General features: G+C 36.2%; 1 protein-coding gene across 1 annotated transcript in view; it reads right to left on the reverse strand.

The window, feature by feature from the left end:
• Nucleotides 1–7,556: 7,556 nt before the first annotated feature.
• LOC106569591 (PDZ domain-containing protein GIPC1) overlaps nt 7,557–25,329 on the reverse strand; it is a 71,351-nt gene continuing 53,578 nt past the window's right edge. The window contains exons 5-6 of the mRNA XM_082961039.1: nt 9,628–9,709; nt 7,557–9,318 (exon numbers count right to left, since the gene is read on the reverse strand). Coding sequence (XP_082817165.1) covers nt 9,167–9,318; nt 9,628–9,709 — 234 coding nt within the window. The 3' untranslated portion in view covers nt 7,557–9,166. The remainder of the gene's footprint in view (nt 9,319–9,627; nt 9,710–25,329) is intronic.

Here is a 25,329-nt window from a genome sequence, read left to right on the forward strand (position 1 = left end):
ACTACAGAAAGATAGGGAGGGTGTTGATCCATCTGATTGGAGAGACTAGGGAAAGATAGGAAGGGTGTTGATCCATCTGATTGGTTTAAGAGATGTCTGGATACTGTGTAACAGGATGTTGTGGCCATTTACACAGATGGTTCAAAAGATCCAAGGACAGGACGTACTGGGTCAGCATTTGTAGAGCAGGAATGTGGGGTGAAAGTCAGGAAACGTATTACAGGTCATCTGGCTGTATATACGGCAGAGCTGATGGCCATACTGTTGGCCTTGCAGTGGGTGGAGGAAGTCAGGAAACGTATTACAGATAATCTGGCTGTATAAACGGCAGAGCTGATGGCCATACTGTTGGCCTTGCAGTGGGTGGAGGAAGTCAGGAAACGTATTACAGATAATCTGTCTGTATAAACGGCAGAGCTGATGGCCATACTGTTGGCCTTGCAGTGGGTGGAGGAAGTCAGGAAACATATTACAGATCATCTGGCTGTATATACGGCAGAGCTGATGGCCATACTGTTGGCCTTGCAGTGGGTGGAGGAAGTCAAGACTGACAGATTAGTAGTTATTTGCTCTGATTCATGAGCAGTGTTGCTGAGTCTCCAGTACTTTAGGTCATGTAGCAGACAAGACCTGCTTCATGAGGTACTACAAACCCCTCGCAAGATGAGACAGATGGGTATACATATAAGATTGATTTGGTCCCAGCCCATGTGGGGGTGGAGGGGATCGAGGCAGTTGATGTACTGGCTAAACAAGCACTAAGTAGTGGGGGATGTTGATGTTGTAGTTTCAATGAGCAAGGCAGAGGCAAAAAGCCTGATATCGACAGTGATGGTGTAGAGATGGCAGGAGCAGGTTGAAAGCCTGATATGGACAGTGGTGGTGTTGAGATGGCAGGAGCAGTGGAATAGAGATACTAAAGGCGGGCATTTACTTCAAGTACAGAGGAAAGTCGGGGAGGGGAGAACGGCAGGACGGGACAGAAGAGAGGAGGCTATATTTACAAGATTAAGGGTGGGACACAGCCAGTTGAATAAGACCTTAAAAGTGATAGGAAAGCATCCAACAGGAAAGTGTGATTATTACCAGGAAACAGAGACAGTGGAGCATGTATTAGTGTGGGCAGTATGACAGGGAAAGAGAGAGACAGATCTAGTATGAGGGAGAAGGGTATACAGGAAGTGAGTTTCAAGAGTATATTGAGTAAATTAGTAATTAGATACAGTCTCAAATATATATATTTTTTAAAGAGAAACGGGGCTGGCAGATAGGATTTAGTTTCTCCCTGGCTCTGGCCCAGACTCCTGTACAGTGGGTGGCGGTAATGCACAATAGCGTTAGATGCCAACCGCCGATAAACCCCAATGATGAAGAAGAAGACACGTGCGATTGAAAGGGTCCAAAATGGAGATTCGTTCAATGTGTTATTTTTTTTTATAGCATACAAAAGTCACGCATTATCTATCTATCAATCAATCAATCAATCAATCAATCAATCAATCAATCAATCAATCAATCAATCAATTGTATTTATAAAGCCCTTTTTACATCAGCAGATGTCACAAACAGATGTCACAGATAGAACTGCCAAAGGGAGTGGAGTTGCAATCTACTGCAGAGTTAGCCTGCAAAGTTCTGTCATACTTTCCAAATGAATCTCTCCAGAAATAAGTCTCTCACTGTTGTCGCCTGTTATAGACCCCCCTCAGCTCCCAGCTGTGCCCTGGACACCATATGTGAATTGATTGCCCCCCATCTATCTTCAGAGATCATTCTGTTAGGTGACCTAAACTGGGATATGCTTAACACCCCGGCAGTCCTACAATCTAAGCTAGATGCCCTCAAACTCACACAAATCATCAAGGAACCTACCAGGTACAACCCTACATCTGTAAACATGGGCACCCTCATAGATATCATCCTGACCAACCTGCCCTCAAAATACACCTCTGCCTTTTTCAATCAGGATCTCAGCGATCACTGCCTCATTGCCTGCATCCGTTATGGGTCCGCGGTCAAACGACCCCCCCATCACTGTCAAACTCTCCCTAAAACACTTCTGCGAGCAGGCCTTTCTAATCGACCTGGCCCTGGTACCATGGAAGGACATTGACCTCATCCCGTCAGTTGAGGATGCCTGGTTGTTCTTTAAAAGTACTTTCCTCACCATCTTAAATAAGCACGCCCCTTTCAAAAAAATGTAGAACTAAAAACAGATATAGCCCTTGGTTCACTCCAGACCTGACTGCCCTTGATCAGCACAAAAACATCCTGTGGCGTACTGCACTAGCATCTAATAGTCCCCGCGATATGCAACTTTTCAGGGAAGTCAGGAACCAATATACACACGCATTTCGGAAAGCAAAGGCTAGCTTCTTCAAACAGAAATGTGCATCCTGTAGCTCTAACGCCAAAACGTTTTGGGACACTGTAAAGTCCATGGAGAATAAGAGCACCTCCTCCCAGCTGCCCACTGCACTGAGGATAAGAAACACTGTCACCACCGATAAATGCACAATAATTGAGAATTTCAATAAGCATTTCTCTACGGCTGGCCATGCTTTCCACCTGGCTACCCCTACCCCGGTGAACAGCCCTGCACCCCCCACAGCAACTTGTCCAAACCTCCCCCATTTCTACTTCACCCAAATCCAGATAGCTGATGTTCTGAAAGAGCTGCAAAATCTGGACCCCTACAAATCAGCTGGGCTAAACAATCTGGACCCTCTCTTTCTAAAATGATCTGCCGCCATTGTTGCAACGGATATTACTAGTCTGTTCAACTTCTCTTTCATATCGTCTGAGATTCCTAAAGATTGGAAAGCTGCTGCGGTCATCCCCCTCTTCAAAGGGGGAGACACTCTAGACCCAAACTGTTACAGACCTATATCCATCCTGCCCTGCCTTTCTAAAGTCTTCGAAAGCTAAGTTAACAAACAGATCACTGACCATTTCGAATCCCACCGTACCTTCTCCGCTGTGCAATCTGGTTTCCGAGCTGGTCACGGGTGCACCTCAGCCACGCTCAAAGTCCTAAACGATATCATAACCGCCATCGATAAAAGACAATACTGTGCAGCCGTATTCATCAACCTGGCCAAGGCTTTCGACTCTTGTCAATCATCTCATTCTTATCGGCAGACTCAACAGCCTTGGTTTCTCAAATGACTGCCTCACCTGGTTCACCAACTACTTCTCAGATAGAGTTCAGTGTGTCAAATCGGAGGGCCTGTTGTCCGGACCTCTGGCAGACTCTATGAGGGTACCACAGGGTTCAATTCTCGGGCCGACTCTTTTTTCTGTATATATCAATGATGTCGCTCTTGCTGCGTGTGATTCCTTGATCCACCTCTATGCAGACGACACCATTCTGTATACATCTGGCCCTTCTTTGGACACTGTGTTAACAAACCTCCAAATAAGCTTCAATGCCATACAACACTCCTTCCGTGGCCTCTAACTGCTCTTAAACGCTAGTAAAACTAAATGCATGCTCTTCAACCGATCGCTGCCCGCACCCGCCCACCCGACTAGCATCACTACTCTGGACGGTTCTGACTTAGAATATGTGGACAACTACAAATACCTAGGTGTCTGGTAGAACACCTAGGTGTTCTACCGATCCTCGACTTCGGCGGTGTCATCTACAAAATAGCTTCCAATACTCTACTCAGCAAATTGGATGTAGTCTATCACAGTGCCATCCATTTTGTCACCAAAGCCCCATATACTACCCACCACTGCGACCTGTATGCTCTCGTCGGCTGGCCCACGCTACATATTCGTCGCCAGACCCGCTGGCTCCAGGTCATCTATAAGTCTTTGCTAGGTAAAGCTCCGACTTATCTCAGCTCACTGGTCACCATAACAACACCCACCCGTAGCATGCGCTCCAGCAGGTATATTTCACTGGTCACCCCCAAAGCCAACTCCAACTTTGGCCGCCTTTCCTTCCAGTTCTCTGCTGCCAATGACTGGAACGAATTGCAAAAATCGCTGAAGTTGGAGACTTATAACTCCCTCGCTAACTTTAAGCATCAGCTATCTGAGCAGCTTACCGATTACTGCAGCTGTACATAGCCCATCTGTAAATAGCCCACCCAACTACCTACCTCATCCCCATATTGTTTTTATTTACTTTTTTGCTCTTTGCACACCAGTATTTCTACTTGCACATCAAATCAAATCAAATTTATTATATAGCCCTTCTTACATCAGCTGATATCTCAAAGTGCTGTACAGAACCCCAGCCTAAAACCCCAAACAGCAAACAATGCAGGTGTAGAAGCACGGTGGCTAGGAAAAACTCCCTAGAAAGGCCAAAACCCGGGAAGAAACCTAGAGAGGAACCAGGCTATGAGGGGTGGCCAGTCCTCTTCTGGCTGTGCCGGGCGGAGATTATAACAGAACATGGCCAATATGTTCAAATGTTCATAAATGACCAGCATGGTCAAATAATAATAATCACAGTGGTTGTTGAGGGTGCAACAGGTCAGCACCTCAGGAGTAAATGTCAGTTGGCTTTTCATAGCCGATCATTGAGAGTATCTCTACCACTCCTGCTGTCTCTAGAGAGTTGAAAACAGCAGGTCTGGGACAGGTAGCACGTCCGGTGAACAGGTCAGGGTTCCATAGCCGCAGGCAGAACAGTTGAAACTGGAGCAGCAGCACGGCCAGGTGGACTGGGGACAGCAAGGAGTCATCATGCCAGGTAGTCCTGAGGCATGGTCCTAGGGCTCAGGTCCTCCGAGAGAGAAAAAGAAAGAAAGGAAGAGAGAAAGAGAGAATTAGAGAGAGCATATCATCATCTGCACATCTATCGCTTCAGTGTTAATTTGCTAATTTTAATTACTTCGCTACTATGGCCTATTTATTGCCTTACCTCCTTACTGTAAAGGCGTCTGTGGGTAGCTGGTGAGATGAGTCAGGCACAGGACAGCAGATATGAGTAATAAAATCACTTTTACTCAAAATCATATATATACCCGTAATATACACAGTCACACAATATAACAAACAATCACTCACAAATACAACATGGAGAACAGGGGGTTAAATAATAAACAGGTAATTGATTGAGTGAAGTCAGGTGTGATAAGGCTAAGACAGAACAAATGGAAAATGAAAAGTGGATCGGCGGTGGCTAGAAAGCCGGTGACGTCGACCGCCGAACGCCGCCCGAACAAGGAGAGGGACCGACTTCGGCGGAAGTCGTGACAGTACACCGACCTCGGGGACGACCCGGAGGACGAGGCGCAGGGCGATCCGGATGGAGACAGTGGAAATCCCACAGCAACGAAGTGTCCAGGACGGGCGCACTGGGCGCACACCGAGCAGGAGGAAACATAAACCCTCATGTCCTTGACCAAGGTGGGCCACCAGTACTTCCCACTAAGGCAACGCACCGTCCGACCGATGCCAGGATGACCAGAGGAGGGTGACGTATGGGCCCAATAGATCAACCAGTCGCGGACAGCAGACGGAACGCACAGGTGCCCAGCTGGACACTGGGGGGGGAGTGGGCTCTGTGCGTAACGCCCGCTCGATGTCCACGTCCAGCTCCCACACCACTGGTAACACCAGGCAAGAGGCTGGAAGTATGGGAGTGTGATCCATGGACCGCTCCTCTGTGTCATACATCCGGGACAGTGCGTCTGCCTTAGCGTTCTGGGAACCTGGTCTGTAGGATAGAGTGAAAACAAAACGGGTAAAGAACATAGCCCAATTTGCCTGGCGAGGGTTCAGTCTCCTCGCCGCCTGGATGTACTCCAGATTGTGGTGGTCAGTGCAGATGAGAAAAGGGTGTTTAGCCCCCTCAAGTCAATGTCTCCACGCCTTCAGAGCCTTGACAACAGCCAACAGCTCCCGATCCCCCACATCATAGTTTCGCTCCGCCGGGCTGAGCTTCTTCGAAAAGAAAGCACAGGGGCGGAGCTTTGGTGGCGTATCCGAGCGCTGAGAGAGCACGGCTCCTGTCCCAGCCTCGGACGCGTCCACCTCCACTATGAACGCCAAAGAGGGATCCGGATGGGCCAGCACGGGAGCCGAGGTAAACAGAGCCCTCAGGTGACCAAAAGCCCTGTCAGCCTCAGCCGACCACTGCAAACGTACCGGTCCCCCCTTCAGCAGTGAGGTAATGGGAGCAGCTACCTGACCAAAACCCCGGATAAACCTCCGGTAGTAATTGGAAAACCCTAGAAACCGCTGCTCTTCCTTTACTGTGGTGGGAGTCGGCCAATTACGCACGGCTGAAATGCGGTCACTCTCCATCTCCACCCCTGAGGTGGAAATGCGGTATCCTAGGAAGGAGACGGACTGTTGGAAGAACAGACATTTCTCAGCCTTGACGTACAGGTCATGCTCCAACAGTGGACCAAGCACCCTGCGCACCAGGGACACATGCTCGGCGCGTGTAGCGGAGTATATCAACGGAGTAGCAGAGTATATGCCCGGCTGCCCGAAAGCGGCGGGTGAACTCTGCGTAATGGTCCAACGCCGCGTCTCCCTTACTCCATACGGCGTTGGCCCACTCCAGGGCTTTGCCTGTGAGGCAGGAGACGAGGGCGGACACACTCTCACACCCCGAAGGAGCCGGGTGGACGGTCGCCAGGTAGAGCTCCAGCTGTAGTAGGAATCCCTGGCATCCGGCAGCCGTCCCATCATACTCCCTCGGGAGTGCGAGCTGAATCCCGCTGGGACCGGGTGAAGGAGGGGTGGACAGTGGAGCCTGCTGTAATGGGGCTGGTGGAGGCGTTGGAAGACCTCCTTCTCTCTCCCATCTATCCATCGTCTGCAGCACGCGATCCATGGCGGTGCCCAGACGTTGTAACATGGTCGCGTGCTGCTGGACGCGCTCTTCGACCGTGAAAGGGGGGTCGTCTGCTCCTGCTGACTCCATTTATGGTGAGTGATTCTGTAATGCGTCTGTGTGTAGCTGGTGAGATGAGTCAGGCGCAGGACATCACAATACACGTCGTATAAATACAAGGCCACAAAATACGGACCCCAAAACAATAAACAATTACTCACAAACAAACATGGGGGAACAGAGGGTTAAATAATGAACAAGTAATTGGGGAATTGAAACCAGGTGTGTAAGACAAAGACAAAACAAATGGAAAATGAAAAGTGGATCGGTGATGGCTAGAAGGCCGGTGACGTCGACCTGCCGAATGCCGCCCGAAACCTGGAGCCGGACCGACTACGGCGGAAGTCGTGACAGTAGCTCAGTTGGTATAGCAGGGTAGTGGGTTCGATTCCCGGGACCACTCATACGTAAAATGTATGCACGGATGACTGAAAGTCACTGGATAATTACATTTTAGTAATCCAGCAGACGCTCTTATCCAGAGCGACTTACAGTAGCGAATGCATAATTTTTTTTCTCCGTACTGGTCCCCCGCGGGAATCGAACCCACAACCCTGGCATTGCAAACACCATGCTCTACCAACTTAGCCAAACGGGACCACATAATAGTGTCTGTTGAATGGAATATACAGTATATATACACATGGATTCCTTTGTAGTTAAAGTGAATAATAATACAACACTCAGCTATCAACTAGTATTTTTATTTGAATCTAACAGACATAACAATGATTGATCCCTTTATGTATTGTCAGAAAACATTATGAAGCTGCAGGGTTCAATAGAAAACAACTCAATACAAATACTACACTAAGAATTACTATTCAAATTCAGTGTGTTGATTTCAATTCAATCTACAGTAGTTTCTTTCAACAGTGTAAGACATTTTTAATTGCGATTGACCGCAACAGTGACACCTCGATAACCATTCAAGATGGCTGCCGAATTCCAAATTCCAAAAAGAGAATTCTGAATTCCAAAAAGACAATTCCAAATTCCAAAAGAGAATTCTGAATTCCAAAATACAATTCCAAATTTCAAAAGAGAATTCTGAATTCCAAAAGAGAATTTCGCTTGTTGGTGGAGCCAGGCCTTGAGATGGTATAAAACATTTTCCAGCTTAAAATATCAAGTGAACAATTTTCTATTTGAACAATTAAAATAAAAAATAAAGTAGAAGTATTTATCTATTACAGTTAAATTACATACTAAGCAGCCTGTAGAAAAAAAAATCCATGAAAAGTGAATGTTAGTTCTCTCTCCATAGCTGGAATAAAATAAGTCCTCTGTAGGCTCTAGAAGACTTGGTGTTCCACAATGTTCCTCACAGATTCAGACATTTGTTTCTGATAAGGAACTGCTGGTGTTAAATCAATCAGATACGGATTATCCCTCACGTGTAGAGGAGGATGGGGGTTCTTCAACAGCATTATCGCTGGCGTAGAGAATGGGGTGGGGGGTCTTTAACAGCATTATCGATGGAGTAGAGGAGGGGGGTGGGGGGTCTTTAACAGCATTATCGGTGGCGTAGAGGAGGGTGGGGGGTCTTTAACAGCATTATCGGTGGAGTAGAGGATGGGGTGGGGGTCTTTAACAGCATTATCGGTGGCGTAGAGGATGGGGTGGGGGGGTCTTTAACAGCATTATTGTTATATAATACATCACTATAACTACATTGCTGCTGGTCAGACTCCACAGCAACATTTTAAGAACTATTCGAAAAAGCCCTGATATACTGTATGTGATCCTCAATGTCGGTTCACCAGTCATTAAAGCCCTGATATACGGCAGCCTACTGTATGTGATCCTCAAAGTCGGTTCACCAGTCATTAAAGACAAGTGCTATAGTGGTGATTCAGACATCAGAACCCTTTTGTAACCTGTAGGAAAAAGGACATAGAACGTATATCCCAAATAGCACCCTATTCCCTATATAGTGCACTACGTTTGGCGACGGGCCCTATGGCTAGTGCACTATAAAGGGAATATGGGGGGGGGGGTGCCATTTGGGACACAAGCAAGAAAACTAGGTTGAGTTGGACATGACTGAAGTGATTCTGTCTTTTAGGGTGCAACACTGTTAAACCTACCAAAACAGAGCCATTTAAAATTAAAATTAAAATAAATCCACTCTACCCTTTTTCTCTACTGGCTGGTGTTTGTCCAGTTGGCTGGGTGAAGATGTGGAGCTGTGGAACTCAGGGGGATTGGTAGCCTGGTCCCAGATCTGTTTGTGCGATCTTGCCAACTGTAAACAAATCTGGGACCAGGCTAGGGAATCAGGGGAAAATTAAAACGTTAAAAGTGTCCCTGTTTGGCGTCTCCGATAGCGCCCCAGACGTCGAACACAAACTCGTCAGGAAAAGCGAAATCACCGAGAGCCTCGTCCAGAGCCATGGCAAACTCATCAGGGTTCTTCTTGTCCCGACCCACCTCCACCATGGTCGCCGCTAGAGAGTGGGGGGAGAGGAGAGGGGGGAGGGGAGAGGAGGGAGGGGGGAGAGAGGAGAGAGGGGGAGAGGGAGGAGAGAGAGAGGAGAGGGAGGAGAGAGAGAGGGGAGAGGGTTAGTTAGCTCGGGGAGCTTTCACAAATTTGTACAACTCTCTCAGTAGTTGAAATGTTGCTGTTGAAACTGTGTGTGTGTGTGTGTGTGTGTGTGTGTGTGTGTGTGTGTGTGTGTGTGTGTGTGTGTGTGTGTGTGTGTGTGTGTGTGTGTGTGTGTGTGTGTGTGTGTGTGCGCGCACGTGTGTGTACTCACCCAGTTCTGTATCTCTGATACCCATGTAAGTCTCCAGTAGGTCATCCACCTTCTTCACTGCTCTCTCCTCAAACTCTGTCGGCTGGAAAACACAAGACAGTCCACACTCCTCTCTGAGTAACAGATAATACACTGTATAGTAACAGATAATACACTGTATAGTAAAAGATAATACACTGTATAGTAATAGATAATACACTGTATAGTAATAGATAATACACTGTATAGTAACAGATAATACACTGTATAGTAATAGATAATACACTGTATAGTAATAGATAATACACTGTACAGTAATAGATAATGTATAGTAACAGATAATACACCCGTACAGTAACAGATAATACACTGAATAGTAATAGATAATACACTGTATAGTAACAGATAATGTACAGTAACAGATAATACACTGTATAGTAACAGATAATACACTGTATAGTAACAGATAATGCACTGAATAGTAATAGATAATACACTGTATAGTAACAGATAATACACTGTATAGTAACAGATAATGTACAGTAACAGATAATACACTGTATAGTAACAGATAATACACTGTATAGTAACAGATAATACACTTTATAGTAATAGATAATACACTGTAGAGTAACAGATAATACACTGTATAGTAATAAATAATACACTGTACAGTAATAGATAATACACTGTATAGTAACATATAATACACTGTATAGTAACAGATAATACACTGTATAGTAATAGATAATACACTGTATAGTAATAGATAATACACTGTATAGTAACAGATAATACACTCTATAGTAATAGACAATGTACAGTAACAGATAATACACTGTATAGTAATAGCTAATACACTGTATAGTAATAGACAATGTACGGTAACAGATAATACACTGTATAGTAATAGATAATACACTGTACAGTAACAGATAATACACTGTATAATAACAGATAATACACTGTATAGTAATAGATAATACACTGTATAGTAATAAATAATACACTGTACAGTAATAGATAATACACTGTACAGTAACAGATAATACACTGTACAGTAACAGATAATACACTGTATAGTAACAGATAATGTACAGTAACAGATACACTGTATAGTAACAGATAATACACTGTATAGTAACAGATAATACACTGTATAGTATCAGATAATACACTGTATAGTAATAGATAATACACTGTATAGTAACAGATAATGTACAGTAACAGATAATACACTGTATAGTAACAGATAATACACTCTATAGTAACAGATAATACACTGTACAGTAACACATAATACACTGTATAGTAATAGATAATACACTGTATAGTAACAGATAATACACTGTATAGTAATAGATAATACACTGTATAGTAATAGACAATGTACAGTAACAGATAATACACTGTATAGTAATATATAATACACTGTACAGTAACAGAAAATACACTGTATAGTAACAGATAATACACTGTATTGTAATAGATAATACACTGTATAGTAATAGATAATACACTGTATAGTAATAGATAATACACTGTACAGTAACAGATAATACAGTGTATAGTAATAGATAATACACTGTATAGTAATAGATAATACACTGTATAGTAATAGATAATACACTGTATAGTAATAGACAATGAACAGTAACAGATAATACACTGTAGTAATAGATAATACACTGTATAGTAATAGATCTCATCAACTCATCCTTGACCGCTGGCTACGTCCCTTCCGTCTTCAAGAGAGCGAGAGTTGCACCCCTTCTGAAAAAACCTACACTCGATCCCTCCGATGTCAACAACTACAGACCAGTATCCCTTCTTTCTTTTCTCTCCAAAACTCTTGAACGTGCCGTCCTTGGCCAGCTCTCTTGCTATCTCTCTCAGAATGACCTTCTTGATCCTAATCAGTCAGGTTTCAAGACTGGGCATTCAACTGAGACTGCTCTTCTCTGTGTCACGGAGGCTCTCCGCACTGCTAAAGCTAACTCTCTCTCCTCTGCTCTCATCCTTCTAGAGCTATCTGCTGCCTTTGATACTGTGAACCATCAGATCCTCCTCTCCACCCTCTCCGAGCTGGGCATCTCCGGCGCGGCCCACGCTTGGATTGCGTCCTACCTGACAGGTCGCTCCTACCAGGTGGCGTGGCGAGAATCTGTCTCCGCACCACGCGCTCTCACCACTGGTGTCCCCCAGGGCTCTGTTCTAGGCCCTCTCCTATTCTCGCTATACACCAAGTCACTTGGCTCTGTCATATCCTCACATGGTCTCTCATATCATTGCTATGCAGATGACACACAATTAATCTTCTCCTTTCCCCCTTCTGACAACCAGGTGGCGAATCGCATCTCTGCATGTCTGGCAGACATATCAGTGTGGATGACGGATCACCACCTCAAGCTGAACCTCGGCAAGACGGAGCTGCTCTTCCTCCCGGGGAAGGACTGCCCGTTCCATGATCTCGCCATCACGGTTGACAACTCCCTTGTGTCCTCCTCCCAGAGTGCTAAGAGCCTCGGCGTGACCCTGGACGACACCCTGTCGTTCTCCACTAACATCAAGGCGGTGACCCGATCCTGTAGGTTCATGCTCTACAACATTCGCAGAGTACGACCCTGCCTCACACAGGAAGCGGCGCAGGTCCTAATCCAGGCACTTGTCATCTCCCGTCTGGATTACTGCAACTCGTTGTTGGCTGGGCTCCCTGCCTGTGCCATTAAACCCCTACAACTCATCCAGAAAGCTGCAGCCCGTCTGGTGTTCAACCTTCCCAAGTTCTCTCACGTCACCCAGCTCCTCCGCACACTCCACTGGCTTCCAGTCGAAGCTCGCATCCGCTACAAGACCATGGTGCTTGCCTACGGAGCTGTGAGGGGAACGGCACCTCCGTACCTTCAGGCTCTGATCAGGCCCTACACCCAAACAAGGGCACTGCGTTCATCCACCTCTGGCCTGCTCGCCTCCCTACCTCTGCGGAAGCACAGTTCCCGCTCAGCCCAGTCAAAACTGTTCGCTGCTCTGGCACCCCAATGGTGGAACAAGCTCCCTCACGACGCCAGGACAGCGGAGTCAATCACCACCTTCCGGAGACACCTGAAACCCCACCTCTTTAAGGAATACCTGGGATAGGATAAAGTAATCCTTTTAACCCCCCCTTAAAAGATTTAGATGCACTATTGTAAAGTGATTGTTCCACTGGATATTATAAGGTGAATGCACCAATTTGTAAGTCGCTCTGGATAAGAGTGTCTGCTAAATGACTTAAATGTAAATGTAAATGTATAATACACTGTATAGTAACAGATAATGTATAGTAATAGATAATACACTGTATAGTAATAAATAATACACTGTATAGTAACAGATAATACACTGTATAGTAATAGATAATACACTGTATAGTAATAGATAATACACTGTACAGTAATAGATAATGTATAGTAACAGATAATACACAGTATAGTAATATATAATACACTGTACAGTAACAGATAATACACTGTATAGTAACAGATAATACACTGTATAGTAACAGATAATACACTGTATAGTAATAGATAATACACTGTATAGTAACAGATAATACACTCTATAGTAATAGACAATGTACAGTAACAGATAATACACAGTATAGTAATATATAATACACTGTACAGTAACAGATGATACACTGTATAGTAACAGATAATACACTGTATAGTAACAGATAATACACTGTATAGTAATATATAATACACTGTATAGTAATAGATAATACAGTGTATAGTAATAGATAATACACTGTACAGTAAAAGATAATACACTGTATAGTAATAGATAATACACTGTATACTAACAGATAATACACTGTATAGTAATAGACAATGTACAGTAACAGATAATACACTGTGTAGTAATAGATAATACACTGTATAGTAACAGAAAATGTACAGTAACAGATAATACACTGTATAGTAATAGATAATACACTGTATAGTAACAGATAATACACTGTACAGTAACAGATAATACACTGTACAGTAACAGATAATACACTGTATAGTAACAGATAATACACTGTATAGTAATAGATAATACACTGTATAGTAACAGATAATACACTCTATAGTAATAGACAATCTACAGTAACAGATAATACACTGTATAGTAATAGACAATGTACAGTAACAGATAATACACTGTATAGTAATATATAATACACTGTAGAGTAACAGATAATACACTGTATAGTAACAGATAATACACTGTATAGTAATAGATAATACACTGTATAGTAATAGATAATACACTGTATAGTAATATATAATACACTGTACAGTAACAGATAATAGTAATAGATAATACACTGTATAGTAACAGATATACACTGTATAGTAATAGATAATACACTGTATAGTAATAGACAATGTACAGTAACAGATAATACACTGTGTAGTAATAGATAATACACTGTATAGTAATAGATAATGTACAGTAACAGATAATACACTGTATAGTAATAGATAATACACTGTATAGTAACAGATAATACACTGAACAGTAACAGATAATACACTGTATAGTAATAGATAATACACTGTATAGTAAAAGATAATACACTGTATAGTAATAGACAATCTACAGTAACAGATAATACACTGTATAGTAATAGACAATGTACAGTAACAGATAATACACTGTATAGTAATAGATAATACACTGTATAGTAACAGATAATACACTGCTATAGTAATAGACAATCTACAGTAACAGATAATACACTGTATAGTAATATATAATACACTGTAGAGTAACAGATAATACACTGTATAGTAACAGATAATACACTGTATAGTAATAGATAATACACTGTATAGTAATAGATAATACACTGTATAGTAACAGATAATACACTCTATAGTAATAGACAATGTACAGTAACAGATAATACACTGTATAGTAATATATAATACACTGTATAGTAATAGATAATACACTGTATAGTAACAGATAATACACTGTACAGTAACAGATAATACACTGTATAGTAATAGATAATACACTGTATAGTAATAGATAATACACTGTATAGTAACAGATAATACACTGTATAGTAACAGATAATACACTGTACAGATAACATGTTAACAGATAATACACTGTATAGTAATAGATAATACACTGTATAGTAATAGACAATGTACAGTAACAGATAATACACTGTGTAGTAATAGATAATACACTGTATAGTAACAGATAATGTACAGTAACAGATAATACACTGTATAGTAATAGATAATACACTGTATAGTAACAGATAATACACTGTACAGTAACAGATAATACACTGTATAGTAATAGATAATACACTGTATAGTAATAGATAATGTATAGTAACAGATCATACACTGTACAGTAACAGATAATACACTGTATAGTAATAGATAATACACTGTATAGTAATAGATAATACACTGTATAGTAAAAGATACTACACTGTATAGTAATAGACAATCTACAGTAACAGATAATACACTGTATAGTAATAGACAATGTACAGTAACAGATAATACACTGTATAGTAATATATAATACACTGTAGAGTAACAGATAATACACTGTATAGTAACAGATAATACACTGTACAGTAACAGATAATACACTGTATAGTAATAGATAATACACTGTATAGTAACAGATAATACACTGTACAGTAACAGATAATACACTGTATAGTAATACATAATACACTGTATAGTAATAGATAATGTACAGTAACAGATAATACACTGTATAGTAATAGATAACACACTGTATAGTAACAGATAATACACTGTATAGTAACAGATAATCCACTGTATAGTAACAGATAATGTACAGTAACAGATAACATTTAACATTTAACATTTAAGTCATTTAGCAGACGCTCTTATCCAGAGCGACTTACAAATTGGTACATTCACCTTATAATATCCAGTGGAACAACCACTTTACAATAGTGCATCTGATAGATAATACACTGTATAGTAATAGATAATACACTGTATAGTAACAGATAATGTACATTAACAGATAATACACTGTATAGTAACAGATATAACACTGTATAGTAAAAGATAATACACTGTATAGTAATAGATAATACACTGTACAGTAATAGATAATGTATAGTAACAGATAATACACTGTATAGTAATAGATAATACACTGTATAGCAACAGATAATACACTGTATAGTAATAGATTATACACTGTATAGTAACAGATAATACACTGTGTAGTAATAGATAATACACGGTATAGTAACAGAAACACTGTACAGTAACAGATAATACACTGTATAGTAATAGATAATACACTGTATAGTAACAGATAATACACTGTACAGTAACAGATAATACACTGTACAGTAACAGATAATACACTGTATAGTAACAGATAATACACTGTATAGTAACAGATAATACACTGTATAGTAACAGATAATACACTGTATAGTAACAGATAATACACTGTGTAGTAATAGATAATACACGGTATAGTAACAGAAAATGTACAGTAACAGATAATACACTGTATAGTAACAGATAATACACTGTATAGTAACAGATAATACACTGTATAGTAACAGATAATACACTGTATAGTAACAGATAATACACTGTATAGTAATAGATAATACACTGTATAGTAATAGATAATGTATAGTAACAGATAATACACTGTACAGTAACAGATAATACACTGTATAGTAATAGATAATACACTGTATAGTAATAGATAATACACTGTATAGTAACAGATAATACACTGTATAGTAACAGATAATACACTGTATAGTAACAGATAATACACTGTATAGTAATAGATAATACACTGTATAGTAACAGATAATACACTGTATAGTAACAGATAATACACTGTATAGTAACAGATAATACACTGTATAGTAATAGATAATACACTGTACAGTAATAGATAATGTATAGTAACAGATAATACACTGTATAGTAATAGATAATACACTGTATAGTAACAGATAATACACTGTATAGTAATAGATAATACACTGTATAGTAACAGATAATACACTGTATAGTAATAGATAATACACTGTACAGTAATAGATAATGTATAGTAACAGATAATACACTGTATAGTAACAGATAATGTACAGTAACAGATAATACACGGTATAGTAACAGATAATACACTGTATAGTAACAGATAATACACTGTATAGTAATAGATAATACACTGTATAGTAATAGATAATACACTGTATAGTAACAGATAATAAACTCTATAGTAATAGACAATGTACAGTAACAGATAATACACCGTATAGTAATATATAATACACTGTATAGTAATAGTTAATACACTGTATAGTAACAGATAATACACTGTATAGTAATAGATAATACACTGTATAGTAATAGACAATGTACAGTAACAGATAATACACTGTGTAGTAATAGATAATACACTGTATAGTAACAGATAATGTACAGTAACAGATAATACACTGTATAGTAATAGATAATACACTGTATAGTAACAGATAATACACTGTATAGTAACAGATAATACACTGTATAGTAACAAATAATACACTGTATAGTAATAGATAATACACTGTATAGTAATAGATAATGTATAGTAACAGATAATACACTGTACAGTAACAGATAATACACTGTATAGTAATAGATAATACACTGTATAGTAATAGATAATACACTGTATAGTAACAGATAATACACTGTATAGTAACCGATAATACACTGTATAGTAACAGATAAAACACTGTATAGTAATAGATAATACACTGTATAGTAACAGATAATACACTGTATAGTAACAGATAATACACTGTATAGTAACAGATAATACACTGTATAGTAATAGATAATACACTGTACAGTAATAGATAATGTATAGTAACAGATAATACACTGTATAGTAATAGATAATACACTGTATAGTAACAGATAATACACTGTATAGTAATAGATAATACACTGTATAGTAACAGATAATACACTGTATAGTAATAGATAATACACTGTACAGTAATAGATAATGTATAGTAACAGATAATACACTGTATAGTAACAGATAATGTACAGTAACAGATAATACACGGTATAGTAACAGATAATACACTGTATAGTAATAGATAATACACTGTATAGTAATAGATAATACACTGTACAGTAATAGATAATGTATAGTAACACATAATACACTGTATAGTAATAGACAATGTACAGTAACAGATAATACACTGTATAGTAATATATAATACACTGTACAGTAACAGATAATACACTGTATAGTAACAGATAATACACTGTATAGTAATAGATAATACACTGTATAGTAATAGATAATACACTGTATAGTTATAGACAATGTACAGTAACAGATAATACACTCTATAGTAATAGACAATGTACAGTAACAGATAATACACTGTATAGTAATAGCCAATGTACAGTAACAGATAATACACTGTATAGTAATATATAATACACTGTATAGTAACAGAAAATACACTGTATAGTAACAGATAATACACTGTATTGTAATAGATAATACACTGTATAGTAATAGATAATACACTGTATAGTAATAGATAATACACTGTACAGTAACAGATAATACACTGTATAGTAATAGATAATACACTGTATAGTAATAGATAATACACTGCATAGTAATAGACAATACACTGTATAGTAATAGACAATGAACAGTAACAGATAATACACTGTAGTAATAGATAATACACTGTATAGTAATAGATAATATACAGTAACAGATAATACACTGTATAGTAATAGATAATACACTGTACAGTAACAGATAATACACTGTAGAGTAACAGATAATACACTGTATAGTAACAGATAATACACGCTATAGTAATAGACAATTTACAGTAACAGATAATACACTGTATAGTAATATATAATACACTGTAGAGTAACAGATAATACACTGTATAGTAACAGATAATACACTGTATAGTAATAGATAATACACTGTATAGTAATAGATAATACACTGTATAGTAATTGATAATAAACTGTACAGTAACAGATAATAGTAATAGATAATACACTGTATAGTAACAGATAATACACTGTATAGTAATAGATAATACACTGTATAGTAATAGACAATGTACAGTAACAGATAATACACTGTGTAGTAATAGATAATACACTGTATAGTAATAGATAATGTACAGTAACAGATAATACACTGTATAGTAATAGATAATACACTGTATAGTAACAGATAATACACTGAACAGTAACAGATAATACACTGTATAGTAATAGATAATACACTGTATAGTAAAAGATAATACACTGTATAGTAATAGACAATCTACAGTAACAGATAATACACTGTATAGTAATAGACAATGTACAGTAACAGATAATACACTGTATAGTAATATATAATACACTGTATAGTAATAGATAATACACTGTATAGTAACAGATAATACACTGTATAGTAATACATAATACACTGTATAGTAATAGATAATGTATAGTAACAGATAATACACTGTATAGTAACAGATAATACACTGTATAGTAAAAGATAATACACTGTATAGTAATAGATAATACACTGTACTGTAATAGATAATGTATAGTAACAGATAATACACTGTATAGTAACAGATAATGTACAGTAACAGATAATACACTGTATAGTAATAGATAATACACTGTATAGTAACAGATAATACACTGTATAGTAATAGATAATACACTGTATAGTAACAGATAATACACTCTATAGTAATAGACAATGTACAGTAACAGATAATACACCGTATAGTAATATATAATACACTGTATAGTAATAGATAATACACTGTATAGTAACAGATAATACACTGTATAGTAATAGATAATACACTGTATAGTAATAGACAATGTACAGTAACAGATAATACACTGTGTAGTAATAGATAATACACTGTATAGTAACAGATAATGTACAGTAACAGATAATACACTGTATAGTAATAGATAATACACTGTATAGTAACAGATAATACACTGTATAGTAACAGATAATACACTGTATAGTAACAGATAATACACTGTATAGTAACAAATAATACACTGTATAGTAATAGATAATACACTGTATAGTAATAGATAATGTATAGTAACAGATAATACACTGTACAGTAACAGATAATACACTGTATAGTAATAGATAATACACTGTATAGTAATAGATAATACACTGTATAGTAACAGATAATACACTGTATAGTAACCGATAATACACTGTATAGTAACAGATAAAACACTGTATAGTAATAGATAATACACTGTATAGTAACAGATAATACACTGTATAGTAACAGATAATACACTGTATAGTAATAGATAATACACTGTATAGTAAAAGATAATACACTGTATAGTAATAGACAATCTACAGTAACAGATAATACACTGTATAGTAATAGACAATGTACAGTAACAGACAATACACTGTGTAGTAATAGATAATACACTGTATAGTAATAGATCATGTACAGTAACAGATAATACACTGTATAGTAATAGATAATACACTGTATAGTAACAGATAATACACTGAACAGTAACAGATAATACACTGTATAGTAATAGATAATACACTGTATAGTAAAAGATAATACACTGTATAGTAATAGACAATCTACAGTAACAGATAATACACTGTATAGTAATAGACAATGTACAGTAACAGATAATACACTGTACAGTAACAGATAATACACTGTATAGTAATAGATAATACACTGTATAGTAATAGATAATACACTGTATAGTAACAGATAATACAGTGTATAGTAACCGATAATACACTGTATAGTAACAGATAAAACACTGTATAGTAACAGATAATACACTGTATAGTAATACATAATACACTGTATAGTAATAGATAATGTATAGTAACAGATAATACACTGTATAGTAACAGATAATGTACAGTAACAGATAATACACTGTATAGTAATAGATAATACACTGTATAGTAACAGATAATGTACATTAACAGATAATACACTGTATAGTAACAGATAATACACTGTATAGTAAAAGATAATACACTGTATAGTAATAGATAATACACTGTACAGTAATAGATAATGTATAGTAACAGATAATACACTGTATAGTAATAGATAATACACTGTATAGCAACAGATAATACATTGTATAGTAATAGATTATACACTGTATAGTAACAGATAATACACTGTATAGTAACAGATAATACACTGTATAGTAACAGATAATACACTGTATAGTAAAAGATAATACACTGTATAGTAATAGATAATACACTGTACTGTAATAGATAATGTATAGTAACAGATAATACACTGTATAGTAACAGATAATGTACAGTAACAGATAATACACTGTATAGTAATAGATAATACACTGTATAGTAACAGATAATACACTGTATAGTAATAGATAATACACTGTATAGTAACAGATAATACACTCTATAGTAATAGACAATGTACAGTAACAGATAATACACCGTATAGTAATATATAATACACTGTATAGTAATAGATAATACACTGTATAGTAACAGATAATACACTGTATAGTAATAGATAATACACTGTATAGTAATAGACAATGTACAGTAACAGATAATACACTGTGTAGTAATAGATAATACACTGTATAGTAACAGATAATGTACAGTAACAGATAATACACTGTATAGTAATAGATAATACACTGTATAGTAACAGATAATACACTGTATAGTAACAGATAATACACTGTATAGTAACAGATAATACACTGTATAGTAACAAATAATACACTGTATAGTAATAGATAATACACTGTATAGTAATAGATAATGTATAGTAACAGATAATACACTGTACAGTAACAGATAATACACTGTATAGTAATAGATAATACACTGTATAGTAACAGATAATACACTGTATAGTAACCGATAATACACTGTATAGTAACAGATAAAACACTGTATAGTAATAGATAATACACTGTATAGTAACAGATAATACACTGTATAGTAACAGATAATACACTGTATAGTAACAGATAATACACAGTATAGTAATAGATAATACACTGTACAGTAATAGATAATGTATAGTAACAGATAATACACTGTATAGTAATAGATAATACACTGTATAGTAACAGATAATACACTGTATAGTAATAGATAATACACTGTATAGTAACAGATAATACACTGTATAGTAATAGATAATACACTGTACAGTAATAGATAATGTATAGTAACAGATAATACACTGTATAGTAACAGATAATGTACAGTAACAGATAATACACGGTATAGTAACAGATAATACACTGTATAGTAATAGATAATACACTGTATAGTAATAGATAATACACTGTATAGTAACAGATAATAAACTCTATAGTAATAGACAATGTACAGTAACAGATAATACACCGTATAGTAATATATAATACACTGTATATTAATAGATAATACACTGTATAGTAACAGATAATACACTGTATAGTAATAGATAATACACTGTATAGTAATAGACAATGTACAGTAACAGATAATACACTGTGTAGTAATAGATAATACACTGTATAGTAACAGATAATGTACAGTAACAGATAATACACAGTATAGTAATAGATAATACACTGTATAGTAACAGATAATACACTGTATAGTAACAGATAATACACTGTATAGTAACAGATAATACACTGTATAGTAACAAATAATACACTGTATAGTAATAGATAATACACTGTATAGTAATAGATAATGTATAGTAACAGATAATACACTGTACAGTAACAGATAATACACTGTATAGTAATAGATAATACACTGTATAGTAATAGATAATACACTGTATAGTAACAGATAATACACTGTATAGTAACCGATAATACACTGTATAGTAACAGATAAAACACTGTATAGTAATAGATAATACACTGTATAGTAACAGATAATACACTGTATAGTAACAGATAATACACTGTATAGTAACAGATAATACACTGTATAGTAATAGATAATACACTGTACAGTAATAGATAATGTATAGTAACAGATAATACACTGTATAGTAATAGATAATACACTGTATAGTAACAGATAATACACTGTATAGTAATAGATAATACACTGTATAGTAACAGATAATACACTGTATAGTAATAGATAATACACTGTACAGTAATAGATAATGTATAGTAACAGATAATACACTGTATAGTAACAGATAATGTACAGTAACAGATAATACACGGTATAGTAACAGATAATACACTGTATAGTAATAGATAATACACTGTATAGTAATAGATAATACACTGTACAGTAATAGATAATGTATAGTAACACATAATACACTGTATAGTAATAGACAATGTACAGTAACAGATAATACACTGTATAGTAATATATAATACACTGTACAGTAACAGATAATACACTGTATAGTAACAGATAATACACTGTATAGTAATAGATAATACACTGTATAGTAATAGATAATACACTGTATAGTTATAGACAATGTACAGTAACAGATAATACACTCTATAGTAATAGACAATGTACAGTAACAGATAATACACTGTATAGTAATAGCCAATGTACAGTAACAGATAATACACTGTATAGTAATATATAATACACTGTATAGTAACAGAAAATACACTGTATAGTAACAGATAATACACTGTATTGTAATAGATAATACACTGTATAGTAATAGATAATACACTGCATAGTAATAGATAATACACTGTATAGTAATAGACAATGAACAGTAACAGATAATACACTGTAGTAATAGATAATACACTGTATAGTAATAGATAATATACAGTAACAGATAATACACTGTATAGTAATAGATAATACACTGTACAGTAACAGATAATACACTGTAGAGTAACAGATAATACACTGTATAGTAACAGATAATACACGCTATAGTAATAGACAATTTACAGTAACAGATAATACACTGTATAGTAATATATAATACACTGTAGAGTAACAGATAATACACTGTATAGTAACAGATAATACACTGTATAGTAATATATAGTACACTGTATAGTAATAGATAATACACTGTATAGTAATTGATAATAAACTGTACAGTAACAGATAATAGTAATAGATAATACACTGTATAGTAACAGATAATACACTGTATAGTAATAGATAATACACTGTATAGTAATAGACAATGTACAGTAACAGATAATACACTGTGTAGTAATAGATAATACACTGTATAGTAATAGATAATGTACAGTAACAGATAATACACTGTATAGTAATAGATAATACACTGTATAGTAACAGATAATACACTGAACAGTAACAGATAATACACTGTATAGTAATAGATAATACACTGTATAGTAAAAGATAATACACTGTATAGTAATAGACAATCTACAGTAACAGATAATACACTGTATAGTAATAGACAATGTACAGTAACAGATAATACACTGTATAGTAATATATAATACACTGTATAGTAACAGATAATACACGCTATAGTAATAGACAATCTACAGTAACAGATAATACACTGTATAGTAATATATAATACACTGAACAGTAACATATAATACACTGTACAGTAACAGATAATACACTGTATAGTAACAGATAATACACTGTATAGTAACAGATAATACACTGTATAGTAATACATAATACACTGTATAGTAATAGATAATGTATAGTAACAGATAATACACTGTATAGTAACAGATAATGTACAGTAACAGATAACATTTAACATTTAACATTTAAGTCATTTAGCAGACGCTCTTATCCAGAGCGACTTACAAATTGGTGCATTCACCTTATAATATCCAGTGGAACAACCACTTTACAATAGTGCATCTGATAGATAATACACTGTATAGTAATAGATAATACACTGTATAGTAACAGATCATGTACATTAACAGATAATACACTGTATAGTAACAGATATAACACTGTATAGTAAAAGATAATACACTGTATAGTAATAGATAATACACTGTACAGTAATAGATCATGTATAGTAACAGATAATACACTGTATAGTAATAGATAATACACTGTATAGCAACAGATAATACACTGTATAGTAATAGATTATACACTGTATAGTAACAGATAATACACTGTGTAGTAATAGATAATACACGGTATAGTAACAGAAAATGTACAGTAACAGATAATACACTGTATAGTAATAGATAATACACTGTATAGTAACAGATAATACACTGTACAGTAACAGATATTACACTGTACAGTAACAGATAATACACTGTATAGTAATAGATAATACACTGTATAGTAACAGATCATACACTGTATAGTAACAGATAATACACTGTATAGTAACAGATAATACACTGTATAGTAATAGATAATACACTGTATAGTAACAGATAATACACTGCATAGTAACAGATAATACACTGTATAGTAATAGATAATACACTGTATAGTAACAAATAATACACTGTATAGTAATAGATAATACACTGTTTAGTAATAGATAATGTATAGTAACAGATAATACACTGTACAGTAACAGATAATACACTGTATAGTAATAGATAATACACTGTATAGTAACAGATAATACACTGTATAGTAACA

The sequence above is a fragment of the Salmo salar genome, chromosome 14 (assembly GCF_965601325.2).
Source record: "Salmo salar chromosome 14, fSalSal1, whole genome shotgun sequence".
Lineage (NCBI taxonomy): Eukaryota > Metazoa > Chordata > Actinopteri > Salmoniformes > Salmonidae > Salmo > Salmo salar.